Source organism: Lutjanus erythropterus, chromosome 1, assembly GCF_056507025.1.
Source record: "Lutjanus erythropterus isolate fLutEry1 chromosome 1, fLutEry1.hap2, whole genome shotgun sequence".
NCBI lineage: Eukaryota > Metazoa > Chordata > Actinopteri > Lutjaniformes > Lutjanidae > Lutjanus > Lutjanus erythropterus.
In genome coordinates this window covers 17,809,423-17,829,697 of record NC_139317.1, presented here as the reverse complement: position 1 = coordinate 17,829,697, position 20,275 = coordinate 17,809,423, and the positions used below count along the sequence as shown (strand labels likewise).

At 38.2% G+C, this 20,275-nt stretch overlaps 1 protein-coding gene and 1 long non-coding RNA gene across 2 annotated transcripts in view; both read right to left on the bottom strand.

The window, feature by feature from the left end:
* Window positions 1–6,256, bottom strand: part of gpc5a (glypican 5a) — a 193,967-nt gene extending 187,711 nt beyond the window's left edge. Inside the window, exon 1 of the mRNA XM_084715467.1 lies at window positions 5,833–6,256. Within this exon, the coding sequence (XP_084571593.1) occupies window positions 5,833–5,983 (151 nt within the window). The 5' untranslated portion in view covers window positions 5,984–6,256. The remainder of the gene's footprint in view (window positions 1–5,832) is intronic.
* Window positions 6,257–7,738: 1,482 nt separating this feature from the next.
* Window positions 7,739–10,828, bottom strand: LOC146332795 (uncharacterized). The gene is made up of 2 exons (XR_014771274.1): window positions 10,359–10,828; window positions 7,739–8,910 (listed from the first exon to the last, which is right to left on the bottom strand). It is a non-coding gene; the product is annotated as an uncharacterized LOC146332795 (long non-coding RNA).
* Between the last annotated feature and the right edge of the window lie 9,447 nt (window positions 10,829–20,275).

Below are 20,275 nucleotides of genomic sequence, written 5' to 3'. Positions count from 1 at the left end.
ATATAACTGATAATACATTTTTTGTTAACCCTGTGTAAATTAAGTGAAGACATATTAGCAACATCATTATTAAACAGAATGGATTAGAAGACTCTGAAAATGGGTTAAAATCTTTTTTAAGTCTAAATGAAAGGTGTTTTGGATCGAGGAAATACCTTCAGAGGAGCCAGTACATGTTGTAAAACGACCTTATGTGTTTTTCAACCATCTTCAGGTATTTATCTGTCAGAGAAAGGAATGCTTTCCTCTGCGACTCCAATGCACGAGAGACAAAAACTGGGGCTGAGGATTTGCATGCTCCCTTTAGGGCGCTCCACTTTCCTTTACACATTCCAGAGACATGCAAGTCAGGTGGATTTGACACCCTAACCTCCCTGAAGGTATGAATAAGTGCGTTCGTCTAACTATCTTCTGTATTATCTGTTTGATGGACTGCCAGCTGTCCAAACTGACAAGCAGCTTTTCCTTCCTTAAACAGCATTAATCAGGAAGAAAAAAAAGACTAGAAGAGTCTAGCCATGCTAGCAGGCACAGCTCTGTGAGGTTGTACTTAAGCAGAGCAGTGCTTTGAGGTAAAGTCAACAGGGGTGTCACAATTGTCCAAATCCATGACTCGATGACTGTTGAGTTTGAGGTTTTGATTTAAACCTTTTTTTTTGCTTAGCAATAACAGTTGATCTGTTGATTTTTAAAGATCAACAGATCATTTATTTATATCCTTTATATTCTTTAGTCTATATGGTGTCAAGTGTGATATGACGGCCAGTAAGCTACGCTGAGTCATTTTTCAAGTCTTGTTTTTTTCTTCAGACATGCGTGCAGTGGAGACAAGACAAATCCTGGGAGAATCACCAATTGAGGCTTGCTATTTTTTCTTCCTTTCTTTAACATAATGGTTGTAAATAAATGGTTTGTTCCATCATGCTACTGTAAGGTCAAAAGTTTAACATCTAGTCAGCCCTTCACCCCACCACTAAACTTTCAAAATGGTCAGTCATCCAAAGACAGGTGTTCAGAAAAGAAGAGAGAAAATTCAAGAGAATCCAAGCAGACATTAAGAATAACTATGAAGAAACAGCCAGTCTTGTCATGGATGGTTTCATTTTCTTATGTAGGTCGTGTGATGGGGGTGTAAGGTATAAACAAGGGCAAAGTGAGTAATTAATTTTGATAACATTGGCTTGAACATCTGCCAAACACAAACACTGATAGCCACCACCAAACTTTAACATCCAGTTATTAGGTTGTATTCAACCCTAACGTGTCCTCTGACAGAAACAGCTCAGACTTGAGTTGGAAGGGCCCTTTAGAGATCATCTTCCCCCGCATTTCATTAGCAGTTCCACCTCCCCTCAGCCCTTGGTATGACATAACAGCATACGTCACACGGAGGCCACTTGGAGAGCAGTGGGCGTAAGAGGCGCAGGGGATTTTAATGAAACACACTTTGAGATTGATCATCTGTTGTAGCTTGGCACCATAGTTCTTTTCCAATTAATCAGAATTATCTGGAGGCTCATTTCAAAGAGGCAAAAGCATCTTCTGCACTTGATAATGGGCTGTATCAGTTTCAGATTTAGAAATGTCTCTTCATGATCTGTGTTATGATTATCATAGTTAATATCACTACAAGTTTGTGATATCTTAAAATACATAATTTTTTTTTCATGTGTGAAACATTCTTTGATATGCATTGTCACTGGTAAATATTTTTTGCACCAAATGCATGACTGCAAAGCACTGAGAGTGATATACACCTTGAAGTGATCATCATTGTTGACTCACTCCCTCAGCCCTCCAAGGGTCAACCTCACCAAGGTCCCTTTAGTTGCTCAGACAAATGGAACGACACTTATGATAGTGGGGGGGATTCCTCTGAGGTGAAGTGAACCAGGGCATGTTGAACGACTAATGAAATGCAGCCAATAGCCTAGACACACGGCAAGCCTGCAAACACACTCACAATGCTAACATGGTAATGTTGAGCAAGTATAATGATTATCATGTTAACCATCTTAGCTTAGCGTGTTAGCCTGCAAACACTTGCTAATTAGCACTGAACACAAAGCTGAGGCTTATGGGAATGTCATTTGTTTTGTAGGTATGGTCTTCAGCCACAGGATTAGACAAATTAAATTTTTGACCTCTTGTAAGTGCTTGAGGAAATATCAGGGCATAACCAAGCTTGCTACAATTCGGCCTAAAGGAGGCTTGAATGTGTGAACCAAAATTCGCAGCAATCCATCCAATACAGACACTCCTGCCAGAGGAAATATCAGGGGATCATGATAGTCTGTCTAGGGACCATGAACATCTGTACAAAATTTCAAACAATTACATGTTGATATATTTCAAACTGACTAACAAACAAACTGAGGTTGTTATCTGATGAAGATTGTAATCTGAATGGAAAATAGGCCTACTCTTTGAAAACAGTAGGTGATCAAGAAATTGATCGTGTCCGCATTAATTATCAATAGTTGATTTTGTTCATATAATTTTTTTAAAGCCATAATGACGGTACATGTGCCTAAAACATAAGGTAAAGGTACATACAATGGTTGTGCTTTAGTGGAGCAAGAAAACCAAAACACCTACATCCTGAGACAAGATCTGAGATAAAGCGTTATCACCTCACCAAGTGATGCGTCTCAGGTTTTCCACTACCAACAAATGTAAGCAATCTGCACACATACGGGACAATCAAAACATCTTAAAAGCGACCAAAAACTCTGCAAAAGCCTCTCTGACATGCCTAGGCAGAGCATGCAGGGCTGTTGCCAGAGACGCTATCAGCTCCCCGTGCGAGGAGGGAGCAGGAGCAGGTCGATGGCACACAAGGAGGAATTCAAACTCTTCCAGATAAGGCAACTTGAAAGCGCCGCAGGTCTTGTTTTTAAAACCCAGAACTATTTCCACTTCCAACACCAAAGACAACAGCTTTGTTTGGCCGAGGTGACAGACATTTGACCTACTGTGTTCTGACCTAACTGGAGGCTGTTCAGCACTTCTTATTACATGAAAACAGTTCTCTCTCTCGGATTCCTGGAATTTCTGGAGGTTATTTTTCACAAGCCCACGCTCAATTATAGATAACTTCTAAAATCGTGCTCTAGGATCGACTATACCTCTTGCCCATTAACGTATCTGATGTACTTCACAACATTAATCTGAAACCATCAAGGAAACAATTTATATCTGTCCAGTGTTAAGAAAGATGCATTTGGATTTGGAAGACTTTTTAGCTGTGTGAGGCTGCCAGAAAGGTCATCAAAGGTGCAGTTGCAAACAGTAGCACGTGTTTTTACAAGGTTAGTAGCCACTGAATCAGGAGGTTATCATTGCTTAAACTACAGCAGACACCCACTGCACACAATTTATCTTAGAGAAAGGACTCTTCAGTTTGCAATTCTGTAAAGAAACAGCACAGAGGTTTAAATCCATGCAGCCGCACGGGCTCATTTACAGGGCAGGAGTGGTGATGATGGCATTATAAGGGTTATTTAGAGGTTTAGGGGGCATTTGAGGGTTTTCTGTCAATTGAAATCGGTTTCCACACAGCAGTGAAAGGGAGAGGAAAGGGGCGGTGGTGAAGTTTATAGGGAGCAGTTTGTGGCAGGATGGCAGTCAACACCATTAAGATTTACTTTTCCAAGACGAGCACAGAGAGCAGCAGCAGCAGACCATTGAGTCAATGAGAGCCCACATGAAATATCCACACCCATCATTTCCCCCCCCAAATCATGTGGAGAAGCATCATGTGGAATTACATTATGGGTGGTGTTGAGAAAGTTAAGTGAAGCCGAGTTTACCTAACTTTACACAAAATAATTCCTGTTTATCCCTGCAAGCCACTTATCTGCTTTAGTCAGCTGGAAGGAGCAGAGTTTGGTTTTCTTAGTCACGACCAGCAAGTAATCTGAACAGCTCAGTTTCTAGTTTCATAGGATTAAAATAGCAAATTTTATATTAGCCCAAGTACTGCAAGTAGTAGTAGAAGTAAACAATAAGTAATACCTTTTATAGGCTGTTTAATTGTACAAACACCAAGAAAATCTATCTTTAAACCTGCCAAAGCTAGGTACAAACTGAGGTAACAGATTCAAGGAAAAACCTGGGTCAAGATTTACCACCTCAGTGTTGGTTGGGTCTTAGTTTCTTTTAGTCCTTCAGGAGTTTTGGTGGCTGTTGAAAGGTTTCCAAAAGTCCTATGTTTGAAACCTTTTTGTAACTGATGATTCAAGGAATCATTTCAAGGGATTTTAGTGGTTATTGAGGAGGTTCTGCAGTATTTTAGGCAGTCCTCGAACCGTTTTTTGTGGCCGTTAAGAAGGCTCTAGGGTTCTTTTATGAGATTCTCAGGTTCATTTCATAGATTTTATTAGGTAATGACCTGCTAGGCTACGCTGATGGCAGCTGAGAAGGTTCTAGGGGTCTTTTACAAAATTTTAGTAGCCACTGAAGGTGTTCCAGATGTTCTGTTCATATTTTCAGTGCTTTCTCTTCTCTTTCAGGAGATTCTATGGGTCATATTTAGTAAGTTCTAGTTGTCCCCAAGTAGGTTCTATAGTACTTGCTAAGTTTTGGGGGCCCATTGAGAAGGTTTTAGAGGCCCTATAGGAGGTTCTAGGGCTCATTAATGATATTCTTGGAGTCGTATCATAGATTTTAGAGGTTATTCAGGATGTTCTAGGCTACTCTAGGAGAACTGATGCCTGGCGAGAAGGTTCTAGGGATCTTTGAAGAGATTTAAGGGATTGTGTTAGAAGTTTAATTACTCACTGAGAAGATCCTAGAAGTCCGACATGAAGTCATTTTTATCCTTTTTGTAACTAATGAGATACAAAGGATCTTTCATGGGGTTCTAGTGGTCACTGAAGAGGTTCTGCCATACTTAAGGAGTTTCAATGGCCAGGGAGTCCTTTAAGAGGTTTGTTTATGATCATTACAGAGGTACTAGAGTTCTTTCTCACTAGGGGTCACTTAGGAGGTTCTAGTGGTCATTTAGGAGGTTCTGAAGTTCCTTTAGGACTTTCTAAGGGTCATTAAGGAGGTTCTAGGGGTTATTTGATACATTGTAGTGGTTACTGATGACATTTCAGGCTACTCAAGGAGTTTTGATGGGTGTTAAGAAGATTTGAGAGGTCAGGGGCTGTTTCTTAGTTTTTCATGGTTAATGATGACATTTTAAGCTACTGTAGGAGATTTGGTCATTGAGAAGGTTCTAGGGGTCTTTTACAGGATTTGACAGGTTTGTTGATCACCATTCCTCCAATAAAGGTCAATACACTTCTGACAAGGAGCACCAAAGTTGTTCTGGGGGTTCATGGTGAAACTCCTCATTAGATGAATGGACTTATGTGAGTTTTCATTCTTACAGGATTTCAAGCAACACACATTATTTCCTCTTCCATTTAAAGGTCACATAAAAAGATGTCATTTAAACAGCTCAGACCTCTCTTGTTCTACTGTCTATATTATTATCATAACTGCACACACGCCTCTGAAATGTGCTTGAAAAGGTGTGTTTTGTAACTACAAAGAGAACTTCAAGAGGGCAGAAAATGACAGGTTCAAAGCTACAGTGCAGTTTTAGGGAGGTAACATTGTGCTGAGTTAACTTCTCAAGCATTTTTCTTTGATTCAGTGGTTGGCAGTTGATAATTTGGTTGCTAGGGAGACGTAAACGAAGAAAATACAGCTAACCAACATTAACTGTGAGATAATTTACATTGCTGGCTGGTTAATGAGAATTTAACTGCAGGAAATAAACCAACAAATGAAACTGTAAGGCACATCACTGTTCAGTCTTGATGCTTAACTCCAACATACCTGGTCTGGGGCTTAAAGGCAATAATTGATTTGGTCCAATTTGCCTGAGTTGGAAAACTTTTCGCACTTCGTCGCATTTGTTCGGGCTTCCAAACCCTAATCCAGAGCAACACGTCAGGAAGAAAATGTAGTTCGTCCACAGCGGAGACATTTTAATAAATCCCGGTTAATACTCCCCGAAAAAACACAAGCCGGTCTGGAAGTTGAGGTTTCTTCTTAACCTTTAGTCCCCTCAGGTGAGTCCCGTCCACATTTCAGGTCTCAGGATTCAGCATCGACCATGTGGCGTTTGTGTCGAGAAGAGGAGACGCTCCAGATAACCATTTAAATCCGGACACGGAGAGAAAGTTGCTGCGGTGTGACTCTGTTTGAAAGCGGCATGTTGTCCAAGTTGGTTGGACCGACAGCAGAGGCGGTACCGTAACGTTACCTGCACTCCGCCGCTGGATGTGCAGCTGACCTGCAGGCGGACAGCGCCATCTAGTGGGCAAGCGTCAACTTCAATTTAAGACTAATGAATTATTTTTTAATGAGTTTCATACTGTGCCGGCTAGAGAAATTAAATAATCTGAAAAACAAAACAGAAATTTTGTTTATTATTATTATTGTTAAATTAAAATCTATTTAAAAGGGTTAGTATCGTGGATTTTAGGGGACGTTTATTCATATTGTTGCGCCACGAGGGCATGAGTAATTTAGGTTTTTATAAAAACACCCTTGATGTAAAAGTTAGCCAAAGAATATTACATCTGACTAACAACTTTTAAAGGCTGTCAGTCTGATAAACTATTTCTCCACACTCCGTGCTTAATGACTCCCAGCCGCTTAGTATGATTAAAATACAATATAGGTCTACGTTTATGAGTTTAAATATCATATCTATATATCATTTAATGTTTCATGAAATTAGAAAGTAATAAGTTGCACATTTAAGGGTTTTCATGTGCTGGTCTTATTTAATGTAAAATAGTCCCCACCCCCTCATTAAATTAAACATTTTGTGATTAATTTGCATAAAGATTAGAGATATTTGGGGGGGATTTGTGTAGATTTCTGATATGTCATCTAACCAGTTTCTCAGAGGAGTGGAAACTGGTTAGATTTGCATATATTTTCAGCTTGCACTTATAATTTTTAATACATTTCTATATTTGTATTCTATTTTCAACAGTTTTTGTTATGCCCTTGATATGTCCTGCACAGTAACAGAGCACCGTTTCATTTCACTGCCTGTTTTAATTTGTATCTCTACACATGTAACAAAGAAACCTTGAATTAAAACTTGTGCTCCACATAATGATTTCTAACAAGAAAAAAAATGCATCACAACCAAACTTGAACCAAACTAGACTTCAGATACTGTAAGTGTTCATGTCATGTCTTTGAGCATATATCATGTTTAACATTAAAATTAATATGAAAAATTAATTCCCTGACTAGTCCAATCACCCCACCCCCCTTTCTATAACCAGCACTGGTCTTGAATGTACCTCCCTGGCCTGTGATTTATCTGGGGAGTCAGTGAAGAGTGCTCCACTACTGCAAACTCAACTTAATGTTACAAGATTAGAACATGCAGCATATAAACCCAGCTGGGTACCACAATTCATTTAATGTGGTGGCAAAGGTGGTCAACGTGACACCACTTAGTTTAATTTTGGTAAATTGTTTAATCAGATTGCAGAAAGAAGCAATTCACTGTAGAATAAAGTCAAAACATGCTCAGTCTTTGCATTTGTGTCAACCAGTTTCTAATAAAAGGCAGCATTACAAATTAAGATACAATTATATAAACCCTTCCAACTATACTCCATAATTGTATATCAACTTTGGAGGCAAAAAAGCATCTCTATTTTAGGTCTACAACCCATTAATTGTAAGATTTGCACAATAAAGCATTCAGAAAATGAGTATAAAATTTTAATATATTTCAAGCAACATTACAATCAAAACTCATCCCCATTAGTAATCACATGCATTTCATACAGACCAAACCAGGACATGTCGCTGAGCTCAGCAGTTTATTGATCAACACTCAGGTCAAGATAAAGGTCGCCTCCATCTCCCCGTTCCAACACAGGCCGGGACAAGTGCAATACCTCCAGGTACACAGCATTGCTACTAATCCCCACCTGCACAGGAAGGGACATCTCCAAATTGTATACATCCAAGTACCAAATATCCAAACTGTGCTCGTCCAAGCACAAGTGCAAATACCCACCATGCCGTAAAAAGCAATCTTGATGGAAAAAAAAAAAACGGTTCCACTTGGCAGAGCAGTTCATCGACCTAGTCAGTTTTGCATGGATTTGCACAGCGAACAACAGTTAAAGCTGAATGCAAACCAGCAAAACTGACCATGTGATGACTAACAGATGAATTTTCACAGACAATATAAAACACTTGAGCTTCAGAAAGTTGCAGTTAGTTAGAAGTACTTCAAGTGCTCACATTGCAGTAGATAGAAAACACTACCTGCACTATAAGCACTTTAGTACTGCTGAAACTGTGTCACTGGATGAAAACAGGGGGGAAAACTCCTGGTTTTTAAGAACAGTGTTACATGTGAATTAATCAGATTGTGTTTGATGCGACACCCCCAAAACCAAGAAAATCTTAACAGGTGGAGAGCAAGCAGGCCACCATCAGTTTTGCATAGATTTGCACAACTCATCTATTCTTGTAGTGCAACTATGCAAAACTAGCAGAGAACTGCGAGATATTGAGCCCAATTAGAAATTAAGAATGGTCTGGTGGCGCATATCACAGCCCCTTATGCCAGAAGGAGCACTTAGGGCAGTAGGTGCTAGTCTATTTCACTATCTGCACTAGATGCACCTTAGCACAAAGACAGTACTTCAAAATGACATGTAACATCAGAGGCTCTGCACATCAGTGTCAGGGTATTGCTGTAAGTGCCTCCACTGCAGTAGGTATTACATAGTACTACCTGCACTGTAAGCACTTTGACAATACACAGACTGATTACAGCATCGCTGCCCTCCAGCACCATGGGAAAGATGGTCATACTGCTCCATGTTGCAATTGTGTTTGGAGTCCTGCACTTCATGGTTGGTTCTGTAAAATAAAAAAAAGCACATATGATAGCTTATTTAGACAATGAATGCGACTTTTAGGTATTGCAACAAGTTAGATATATAGTGTGCACATGTGAATTCAATATCTTGTAATTTAGCGTATCTAAAAAACATGTAGGTCACATTTCCCCACATCAGAAATATGCATCATTATCATTGGTTAGTCGATAATTACACTAGTTAGTTGCTGCGACACAAGATGTTATGATTTATTACAGCAGCACGAGGTCAGTGAAAACATGAATGAGCAGCACAGCCTGCGGCCCGCGTTCCCTGCAACACGGGAGCGCCTGCGCAGGGAACAGTGTTGTTCACCCCTCCCCCACCGTCTTTAACATGGCGCCTCGAAGTGCGCCAACCTTAGCATAAATGACTTAAAAACCAATCAAGCTGTACGCCAACGTAGTACTGAACACTGAAATTTGCAATAGCGTGGTGTTTATTTGCAGGAAATAGCGTGGCTTGCGGTTTCGGACCTCCTAGAAAACAAGGCAACCGTGCATGTAGGAACAGAGGCTAGCAGCAAACAGCAGCCGTGCGCTGCTTTGGGCAGGTAGCTTCACGTTAGCTAGCTGCTGCGAGCTGGTGTTAGCTCCATGAAAACATGGCAAACCGTGTTAACGTTACTGTAGTTAACCTAATTATCACTGGAGATGGCAGAAGGGCAGTTGGGGTGTTTTCAGCAAAAGCAATTTGCTCATTTTTATGTCTGGTTTGTGGACTAATAAAATAGAAATTGAGTTTGACGACATTGATTAGCATTAGCCGTTAGCCAACAACAAACGAGCACACGTTTGAAAATACACCAACGGTGCGTTTGTCCCGTTGGATTGGCTCTATTTACCTACTGTCATCCTCATTTATTTTGACCCACAGACTTAGTGGTGTTTTGTTGGTGCACACACCACAAAAACTATTATTAAGTTAATGCGGCTAGGCTAAGCTAGCTAAGCTAAAACGCGCGGCCTAAAACTGCCCCATGTGCTGCTGCTTTGTTCTGGGGGGCACTTTAACTCACACACCACTGCACTCGAGACTGAGCAACAAATTAACCAGATTAACAAACTTAGTTTTCAAATATCGGACTAGCATGATTGTACAAACTCGTGGTTTGTTATTATGAGGCCAGATATTTTTCAACTAGTTGCTAAAGCGCAGCGGAGAAAGCTCCGGACAGCTTTTCAAATCTCCCTCATTCCCTCAATGGTGGAGCAGAGGGGGCTGCCATGCGCCTCACGTTACACTGTTTTCATCGCAAGCATATCATTTTATGTGTTAATGTTTGGATATCCTCGCCAACATCATATTAAGACACGCCAAACAGGCACAAAATACACCGTTAGAGATTTCATTCACCAAAACAGAGATTAAAAAATAACCCAAAACCCGACTTCCTTGCCGATAAACATGCGCTCGGTAGACACTCACCAGCCGAAATCCACCATCTTCGCTCACTTGCTTGGGCTGCCGTGTAGTCTCTTACCGACAAAAGAGAGAAATAAATACGTAACTAATCCGCAAACTTTTCTACCGGAGGACAAAACCGAAACATAAAGTGGAATCCGGGCCGATCGCGGGTCAATTTATAGCCCAGATAGGCTGCTTAAAAATGATTGCGGGGTTAGGAAAGTGGCGCGAAGGCGACCAGTTGGTAACCATGTGGGTGAATGAAGGGCGGCTCCCACTGAACGTAAATATCTAGCTACAACCCCCAACTCTCCCTATTAGCATACATAAACTACGGTACTTCCGACCCACATCCCCAACCAAACAGCCTCCACCTTTTTCAAGGAAGGAGAGGGAAACACAGGGATCACTGCGGCTTTCAACACCATTAAAAACAGAAAATATATATATGCATGTGCAACGGAAAACAGCCTGTTTAATCATACAGTTTAATGGACATTAAAGTTTTACATTAAAATAATAATAAAAAAAAAGATAAATGATTTAAAACCACGGACTGCGTTTTTATTTCAATCAAAAATAATTGCGCTAAAATGTAAAACAATTTTTAATGTTGACCACATTTTATTTTAATCTTTAATCTCTTCCCTTTATGTTCGTTTAATTACTAAAATCAAAGACTAATTAACCTGTTGCTGCACCACAACACATTAAATTAGCCTGCAGTGTGTTGTTTCCACATGTAGCGATCTGTAGCTCATATATATATCTGTTCAAATTTTGTCTGCTTTCATACAGAGATGAAAAAAAAGGGAAATCTGAGAAATCTTTCTGAAATTAAACAAGTTTTCCAGAGTTTTGTACTTTTAAAGATGCAGTGTTATAACTATTTGTCAGTTATGTTCCTGTATATTTAAAGTTTGTTTTAGAAGACATGTACAAATGTGTCTAATATAGAAACTCTAAAATTAGTACAAAAGTTAATTTAATAAGTTCTGTCAGTTGTGAACAGAAGGATAAAGGTCCATCAAAAGTGTTTTTTTCCAAATATAATTTTCCTTTGGTTAAGTCTAAAAATAACTAAATGTTAAAAAAAAAAAAAACATTGTTAACTCATTAAATCAAAATATTGTAACAGTGATTTCAGATACATTTTTATTGTTATTTTAAAGTGATTTACAGTGAGACAAATATAAGTTTAGCCAGGAATCGAAAGTATCTATTTTGGAGAAATTATTATTTTATTAGTTTTGAGTAACACAAATGATGTTTACAGAGTGTAAAAAAGAACTCCAAGAAATGATCAAAACATTTGTAACTGACATAATGATGATTTAAGGACCAAATAAGTAAAATGTAAAAAGGAAACAGATAAAGATGTTCTTAAATGTAATTTAAATAATTGTTTTAAGTCAGTAAAAAAAAAAAAATAGCATTAATTTGTTGGTAATATCTTTGCATCTTGCCTTATAGTTCAAGGCAAAATACACCAGTACTTCTCTTTCAATAACCCAATTAAAACTTCATATATTTGGTTTGTGAAATCTAGAAAGTCATAGTAATTAAAACTTATAATGATTATAAAATGTTTTAAATTATGACCGCCGTTTCTGCCTTTGTCTGATTCAGAGTCCCTCTTTGACAGAAACCAAAATATCTGTTATATTTCATGCTCACAGAGAGCTCACGTTATGCTCTTGCTCTGCTCCGTCTTTCTTGTCAGATTTTAAAACAAGACGTCTGGATGTTGTGGAGACTTTACAACCAAAAGCACAAGCCATCAAACCACAACAGAGGAGCAGTCGAATTGCAACAAATTCGGGGCCCCCAGACAGGATGTAGGGCCCAGACTCAACACTCCACATATTTTCTGCATCGAGTTAAAAGTATCGTCTCTCTGCAGCACTTTTACATGCGATTCGTTTTAATGTGTTAAATCAAAGAATTGTTAAGATACTTGACTGTGAAGTACAGAACAAATAGATCAATACGAGTCTGCAATACTTGTTTCAGAAGCCTGCTGCACTCAGCAAAACTGACTTTCTGCATGTGTAGAAATAAAAATCCCTGTGCACAGAGACATTTTGTGAACTATATTGAATATAAGCTACCAAACTTCTTTATTTAGTGTTTCCTAAAATGTTGCTGATGACATGACCACGATTTTGAATTTGCACTTGATTGATTAGTGCGCATTTGCCAGCCTTGCATGCAGCTTCTCGTAGCTGCTCTTGCTTATTTTATTTTCTTATTTGTTTCCAAAAGTTAAGACTTATTATTTTTTATTGTACTTGTTCTATTTAGTAACTTTTGGAAGCTGGGCCCACTCTAAACATGCTGCTAGAGTTCAGGCCTGTGTTTTTTTCACAGTGGAATACCCCATTTCCCCCCAGGGATCAATGAAATATTTCTGGTTCCGACCAAAAAGAGTTACAGTTATTCAGTGACAGAAGACTGAAGGACAATATTTATCAGCTGACATAGTTTATGTGGATTTTTTAAAATTAAAAATTAATAAAATCATTGGCATAAATGGCATATCTTACTCACCTTTATTTCTGCACAATTTTCAGGTGGAAATTGTAAAAATAAGATTGTTCTGCAGTATATTTTTGAATATTCCCATTTAAGACTACATTGAACTTTTACTTAACTGCATTCCAATAATTTTATCTGCCAGCTGTCGTTACTTTTCAAATAAATATTTCCATTTAAACACATAATAAACTCATAAAATACAATACAAAATCCCTTACCTTGTAATTTTTCAGATGTCTATGAGTTGTTAGCAGTTACACCAAACAGAAATTTCCCCTGTAAACTTCTCACATCTTATTTAAATAATTGTTTGAGGTCTAAAGAGGTACAATTTTCCAATATTTTCATTGTTAACATTGTTATATGGTTACTTTTGTAGAAAATGTTTTCTTCCACCAATGAAACCTGCTGGTATGAGATCCTCCATGTCGCTTTAAGAACAAGTAAAATAAAGTCCTTCCAAATATGTTTTTGTTCACCACACAATGATGTAAATACAGTAAAATAAACAATAAGAGAAGTGTTTTTCAGTACATTTTGATTGGAGTTTAATAACAAAGAAACGAGGGATGATCCCTCCTACACTGGAAGCTTCCAAATTCATGACCACCTTTCCCTTCATTCAGCCCAGCTCAAGAGTATAATGAAGGTATAAAGGTATAAAGTTTTTTTTGTTTGTTTGTTTTAGCTTTCATTGCACAGCATTGGACTTAGAAAAACTCACTGGTACTGGTAATTGAGAGATTGCACAAATTTGAATTTCTCCAAGGCAGATGTGCTGAAAATTATTACGAAATCTTTTTAAAATCAAAGTGCTTATTAAGTTTTCATGAACACAGTAAATCTGTCTTTGCCTTCCACTCTGAACAATGAAACACATATATAAAACGTGAAGAAACAAGTAAAATTTGAAAAAAATAAAAATACAAAAGACATCGATAAAGATATCCGAAGATATAACGAGAACACAACAGAAGACTGTACAGTCTGCTGACTTTCACTTTGTTTTTTTGTTTTTTTTATCATTTGTTGAAATCCTGTGAATTGTCTCCAGTATATGAGCGTGTTACAGTATGGTAGCCGGCCAGCAGAGGGAACTAGCAAACTAAACACTGTACAACATGTACAATGACATGATTGCTTTTCAACTGTAAGAGGAAGCACTAACCACAACTTCCCCATCACTACAGTTTCTGTTGTTTTTTTTTTAAACCAAAAAAAACTGCTCTATTATGCAACGCTTATGAAAAGTTTCAGAAAGGAGCTGGAAGTATGTATTTCCTTGATCTCACTGATAATTTTAACAATCCTTATTATTTCACTATGATTTTTTTTTCTGCAAGCAGATTTTTGCTGTAAATTACACAAAGCCCTTAGACAGAGGTTGTGTCCACTAAAAAAAAAAAAAAGGTGCGTTTGATTTGAGGTTTTGAGGTTTGTCTCTCCGCCAACTGACCGACAAATAAAAAAAAACTTTTCACCCTAATAGCAGAAAATCTGTTGTTCTCCACTTTTCTCTGGGCACACTGTGGGAGAGGGAGCGCTCAGTCATGACCCCCAACCCCCCACACAAAGCCAGTGGTGGGGCTAGTTCCTCTGCATATGGAAGTGAGGTGGGGGGTGGGTGGACGCAGGGTGGTTGTAGACTTCACATCGTCCCATGGGGTCAGATAAAAGCTTACGGCATTCCTTGTTGGACCTCCCCCCTCCTCTTCAAGCTCTGTGCTCCCTGCACAAATGATAGTTGAAGATAATGTGCAGTGGGATTAGAGCAGGTGTCCGCTGAAAAAGCATTTTAGGATGCTTTAAATATGATAGTTTTATGATATGGGGTAAAGATCAAGGGGAAAAAGTCATGCATGTGGACAATACAGCAAGAAATGCATGCATGAAATCTTTTTTTAAATTTATAAATCAGAGCAGAGAAAAGACTCCTCAGGTAAAATGATCAGCGTGAAACACCATGCTGGTACCACTTGTGATATTCAAGCCTGTACTTGAGATCCAAAACATCCCCTCTGATGCAGCGCACCATTTCTTCTCCTTTTTTTTTTTTCTAAAATGGCCTACCACCATATCCAAGCCCCTCCCACGACAGGGGCCATGAGCCTGGGGGTCTCTGTTTTTGTTCTTCCTATAGAAGCCCGGCCACCATTGTCTCCGCGTGACCCCGAGGTCAACTGAACTCACCTCACCCAACCACGGCCCATTCAGCTGTGAAGCTTCACATAGGACAAAAACATCTCACAAGAGCAAAGGATCACGTCAAGCGAGGGGGTGGTGAAGACACACACACACACACACACACACACACACACACACACACACACACAGAGACAGCGAACACGCTCTGCAGCGTTTCAGAGTCAGAAGCTAATTTGTGTTATATTGTTTTTTCACAATGTGGCGAGACGCTGGAGCCGTGTACGAGTAGTTCAAAGTGATCAAAAATGAACCTCAGTGAACCGGTGGAATGAACGCAGCGTGATTTAGTTCAGAGGTTTTCAAATTGGACTCTCAGAAATAAGGGCTCAAATGGGTTCTTCCTGAAGGGCAGAGGTTCCACCCAGAACCATCTGCTTTTGAAGAACCCTTTTTTAAAGAAAGGGTTTGCAACGTTTCTGTGTAAGACTAAGAGCTCCGTTAAGAACTCAGAATACCTCTCAGTTGAACCCCACGGTTGGGTTCTAGATAAAACCCTTGGAATAAAAAAAGGTCATCTGTAGAACCCCTTGAGTGTGTTTTATATAAAACCCTTACAACATAAACATAATCTCTGTAGAATGCCCTGAGTGGGTTCTAGATAAAAACCCTTGAAATATAAATAAGATTCTCAGCAGAACCCCTTGAGACTGTTCTAGATATCTAGGAATATAAAAATCTAGATTACACCCCTGGAATATAAAGACGTTTTCGGTAGAAACTCCTGAGTCAGTTTTCAATAAAACCTCAGAGTATTGGTAGAACCCCCTTAGTGGGTTCTTAATACTGACTTCAAAAAGTGGAAAGGTTCCGGAGAGAGACCCCAGAGAGGATTCTGGGTGGAACTATTACACCATAGAGGGGTTCTCTGTAGAACCTCCCATAGGGAGTTCTGCTGAATTTTAGGTAGAACTCTTAAAAGGTTCCAAATGGAACCTGTATAAAAGGTTCTATTAGGAACCAAAGAGGGTTCCCCTGTGGGGACAAGGTTAAGAGCCCTTTATTTAACTTTTATCACATTGTTTTGGAAGAGAATAAATAGGGTTGGTCATTTTGATGGATTGTAATTTATAATGATCCTTGTTTGATCATTGATTGACTAAGGAGACTTTATTATCTTAAAACCTAAAACTAATAAAAATCCTTTTAAATTAAGGGTCTGTGGTCTAATGTGCGTCTGGTGAAGGGTCCTTGACATGAACAAGTTTGGGAACCCCTGGTTTAGTCCATCTGATAGTGAGCATTAGACATTAAGAGCGGTTTAAATTGGCAGAGACACGTTGGTCTATTAAAGAAGTCAATTATAGAACGTAGTAATGAAGTTAACTTTGACACATTTTCTAATTCTCCCTCAGATATTTTAACTACATCTCTTGCCAGAGGGGAAATTGCATTTTGCTGCAGGTTAAGAATGAGGCCATCTACGCCTGTCATCTGCAGCTCTTTATTAAAGTTTGTATTTTAGGCTGCAGGCAAAAAAGAAAAGTAGTGCACTGCGAGAAACATAATTCACTACAATGATTTCCTGCATTTAACATTTTCCTGTTTAATTTAAGCTGAGCAGTTTCCTTGTTTGTTGCACAGAGCACATGTCCTGAAGATCCTCCAGTCTGGCTTCTTGCTCTCAGAGGCAATAGTGTCCCTGGTGGAGACGAAGCTCATGGAAGCTGACAGGTTGAAAATGTGCGGCATGATGTGGCTGAAGGAGCATGAAACATGTTCACCCATGGATGCTGTGAACAGGGCCACAGGAGACACAGTGAGACGATTAAATGATGAGTGTTTTCATGTAGAAAATAGATTTTCATTACCTGTACAGATAGTTTGATAGCTTGCAGACACATTACACAAATCTGTTCACCTGTAAAGATGACGCTGCAGCTGTCGAACATGGATTTGTGAGTGAGAGGTTCGGAGAAGGTTTTAAAAGAACCCATTTGATATTTTTACGCATAGACAGGCATTTTGTATTCTAGTGGATTGAAGATTGCTATTATAAAGACCCCAGAACCTTCCACTTTCATACAAGCTCAAACTGTATTTTACATTACGACATTTTTTTGTCCCTTCAACCTAATAAGACATGGTGTAAAACTCATCATGGTGCTGTTCACTGCAGAATGACAGTCACTATCCCATGAGCACCATTAAGTAATGAGGCATCATGCTCCTCTGAGCAGCATCTACCCAACCAAAATCATTCAGAAAACTGTTTGGAGTTTAAAGTTACTTTCACATCAACCACAGCTAAATTATTCAAATGCAGTACCAGACAAAATACTAAATAAAAAAAATTAAAAAAAATTCAATAATTCAGATTCCAACCCTATTAATTACATTTGAATTAGTTTTGGCCCCAAAAGAATAATTAAATGATTAAAACTTCCATTCAGTCAATGTCCCCACAGTGTTGCTACTGTTGGAACCACTTTCCCCAAATACCCTCAGATTTAAAATTTGTTTTCCAGTCTAGAGAAGCAGAAGTGACCCTTGATCATTACTGGACCACAACAGAGCCTCTGCAGTCTAATTAGTGGTTAGACTGAATAGGTTTTAACTGTCATTTCATGTTAAGCTAATATTCTAGGATCCGGTGGTGCTAACCATCAAATAATCCTCTATTCCTATTTTGACGTTTCAAAAGTAGCTTTCCTAGAGCAGCATGCCTGGTAATTCCAGCTCTGTATTTATTTAATTTTCTTTTATGTTAATTTCCACCTCGTCATATGCCTTCAACTGTCTCTTTATGCAAACTGAAGACAATGCAATAATGCAGTTTAGCTCCCAGCTATAAGTCCAGCTAAATGACAATTTAGCTCCCAGTTCATATTTTGTACCCCTCATGCAACTTCATACACCTGAAAGTCAGTTTAGCATCAGTTTTTTAACAAACCTTAAAAACATTTCACATTTTTTATGCATCATTTGCACTGTTCAAATTTTAAAGCCAACAATGCAGTTTAGCTCCCAGCTTACGACATATTTTGCATCCCTCACCTTTTTCCCACTTTTTCAACAATTCATATATTTTCAGCTTCTACTCATTCATATGTTAAGCCAGAAACTCCATTAAACCCTAAAAAATATTCTATATCGTTCATACATTGTTATGATTCAACTTTTAAAACCAGCGATGCTGTTTAGCTCCCAGCTTACGCCATATTTTGCATCCTTCATCCCTTTCCTACTTTTTCAGTTTTTCATATAAAATATAATCATATAATATATATCATATATCCTGTAATAAATTTGCACAGATTTTGATGCTATAGCATTACAGTTTCTCTTACCAATTCATGGTGATTTCTTATATTCTTATTTCACTCTTGCTCACATGCATCTTTGTTTCTTTCTGCCCTTTCAGTCTGGTTGAAGCATTGCAATATTTTTTTCTCTTAACACAAAACATTCTTCTTTTTCTGCAAATCCTTCATACAAAATAACATCTGTTTGCAAAGAGGATTTTCTACAACCTGAAACCATTCAGAAATATGGATTGGTCCTCTCAACAACGCGGCTGTACCAAATCAAGCTTTTGTGGCAGGTAATTCCAAAGTTCTGAGCAGTCGTGTACCGACAAAAATGTCAAGCAAACTAAGTGCAGAGGCAGTAATTCGTGAACAAGACCATGGTGGCTGTGTGGAAATAGTGGTGCTGCTGCTATTGCTTTAAGTCATTATGCTTAGTAATTTTGTAACCACAAGGAAAGCTGAAAGCATGCACTGTGATTTATCACCCGTCTTTTCTAATTTAAATTTCATTTCACCATTTTATTCGTTTCATTTTCTGCCCGTGTGTCACTTTCATTGTTGCTCTTGGTGGTTTTGGATAGAAGAGAGAAGAAAGACATTGAAGAAAAGACTACTCACATCTTTTACACCTTTAACAAGTAATAAAAAAATATTCCATTGTTAAATAATTATTTTTTTTTATGCGTGGCCTCCTGGTTGTATCTTGAATACAGTCTCAGTGTAATTCTATTTTAATAGAAGATGACACCAAAGAAGAATGGAACGGAAAGATTAAGTGTGAAATCCCTTGAAGTAGTTTTACTTTAATAAAAGTCACAAAATCATGATTTTCATTTCACTGAACAGCATTTCAAACAAAGTTTACAGAATTCAGCAGTGATAAATTCATATTTAAATGCTTACAAATTTAATTTCTTCGTTCAGATTTACAAATAAAATTGATTAAATGCACGTTTCCTGTACAAATGAAGCTGCCATGTGCAGTGGCAGAGAGGAAGAATAGATTTCTTTTCTTTGAAAAATAAAACCATAAATAAATTGGCACTTGCCTGTGGAAGTATTCAGATCATTTACTTAAGTAAAAGTATCAATACCACACTTTTAAAAATACTCCATTACAGGTAAAAATCCTGCAAAAACAAAAAAAACCCTCAAAAATGTTACGTAAGTAAAACTATGCAGAGGTGGGAAATAACTAAATACAAATATTTTGTCACTGTACTAAAGTAGAGTTTAGGTATCTGTACTTCTGACATTTTTTTAGTTTTACTCCCTGCATTTTAACCTACGTTCTACTCCTACTTATGCCTATTTCAGTTTTAGTGCATTTGAGGGAAATTATTGATCATTTTGATTTTGCCTCTCTGTTGGTCGCCAACGTCAAAACCAAACTGGGTGAGACAATAATGATGATTCCTTGGTGTATCCATCAGTGCATTTTTCCTTTTTCACTTTTACAGAAGTTAGCTCTTCCTTTTGCTTTTTTTTTTTTTTTTTTTTTTGACTTCTACTTGATTTAAAAATTACTTGTACTTTTGCTGCCTCTGAAAATATGTAAGTAATGTCAGGACAAATTACTTCAAATATTGAAAGTAAAAAAGTAAAGGAATTCAATGCAGAGAAAAACAGTTCTATATGAGTTTAAAATTAATGCTTATTTTTTAATATGAATTAATCTGCTGATTATTTTCTTGATTAATCTGTTTATTGCTTGGTTTGTAAAACATATGAAAACAGTGAGAAATGCCCAGAGCTCTAGGTGATGTCTTCAAATGTTCAACCAACAGTTCAAACTCAAGATGATTTGGTTTATTGTAATTTAAAGGGACAGTTTACCCTACAATAATATATTCTCCCTAATACTGTTGCTGTGTGCTGTGCTGTTTATCCAGCCAGACTGTTGCTGAGTTTTGGAGAAACTGGACATAGTGACTTCTGCCTTCTCTT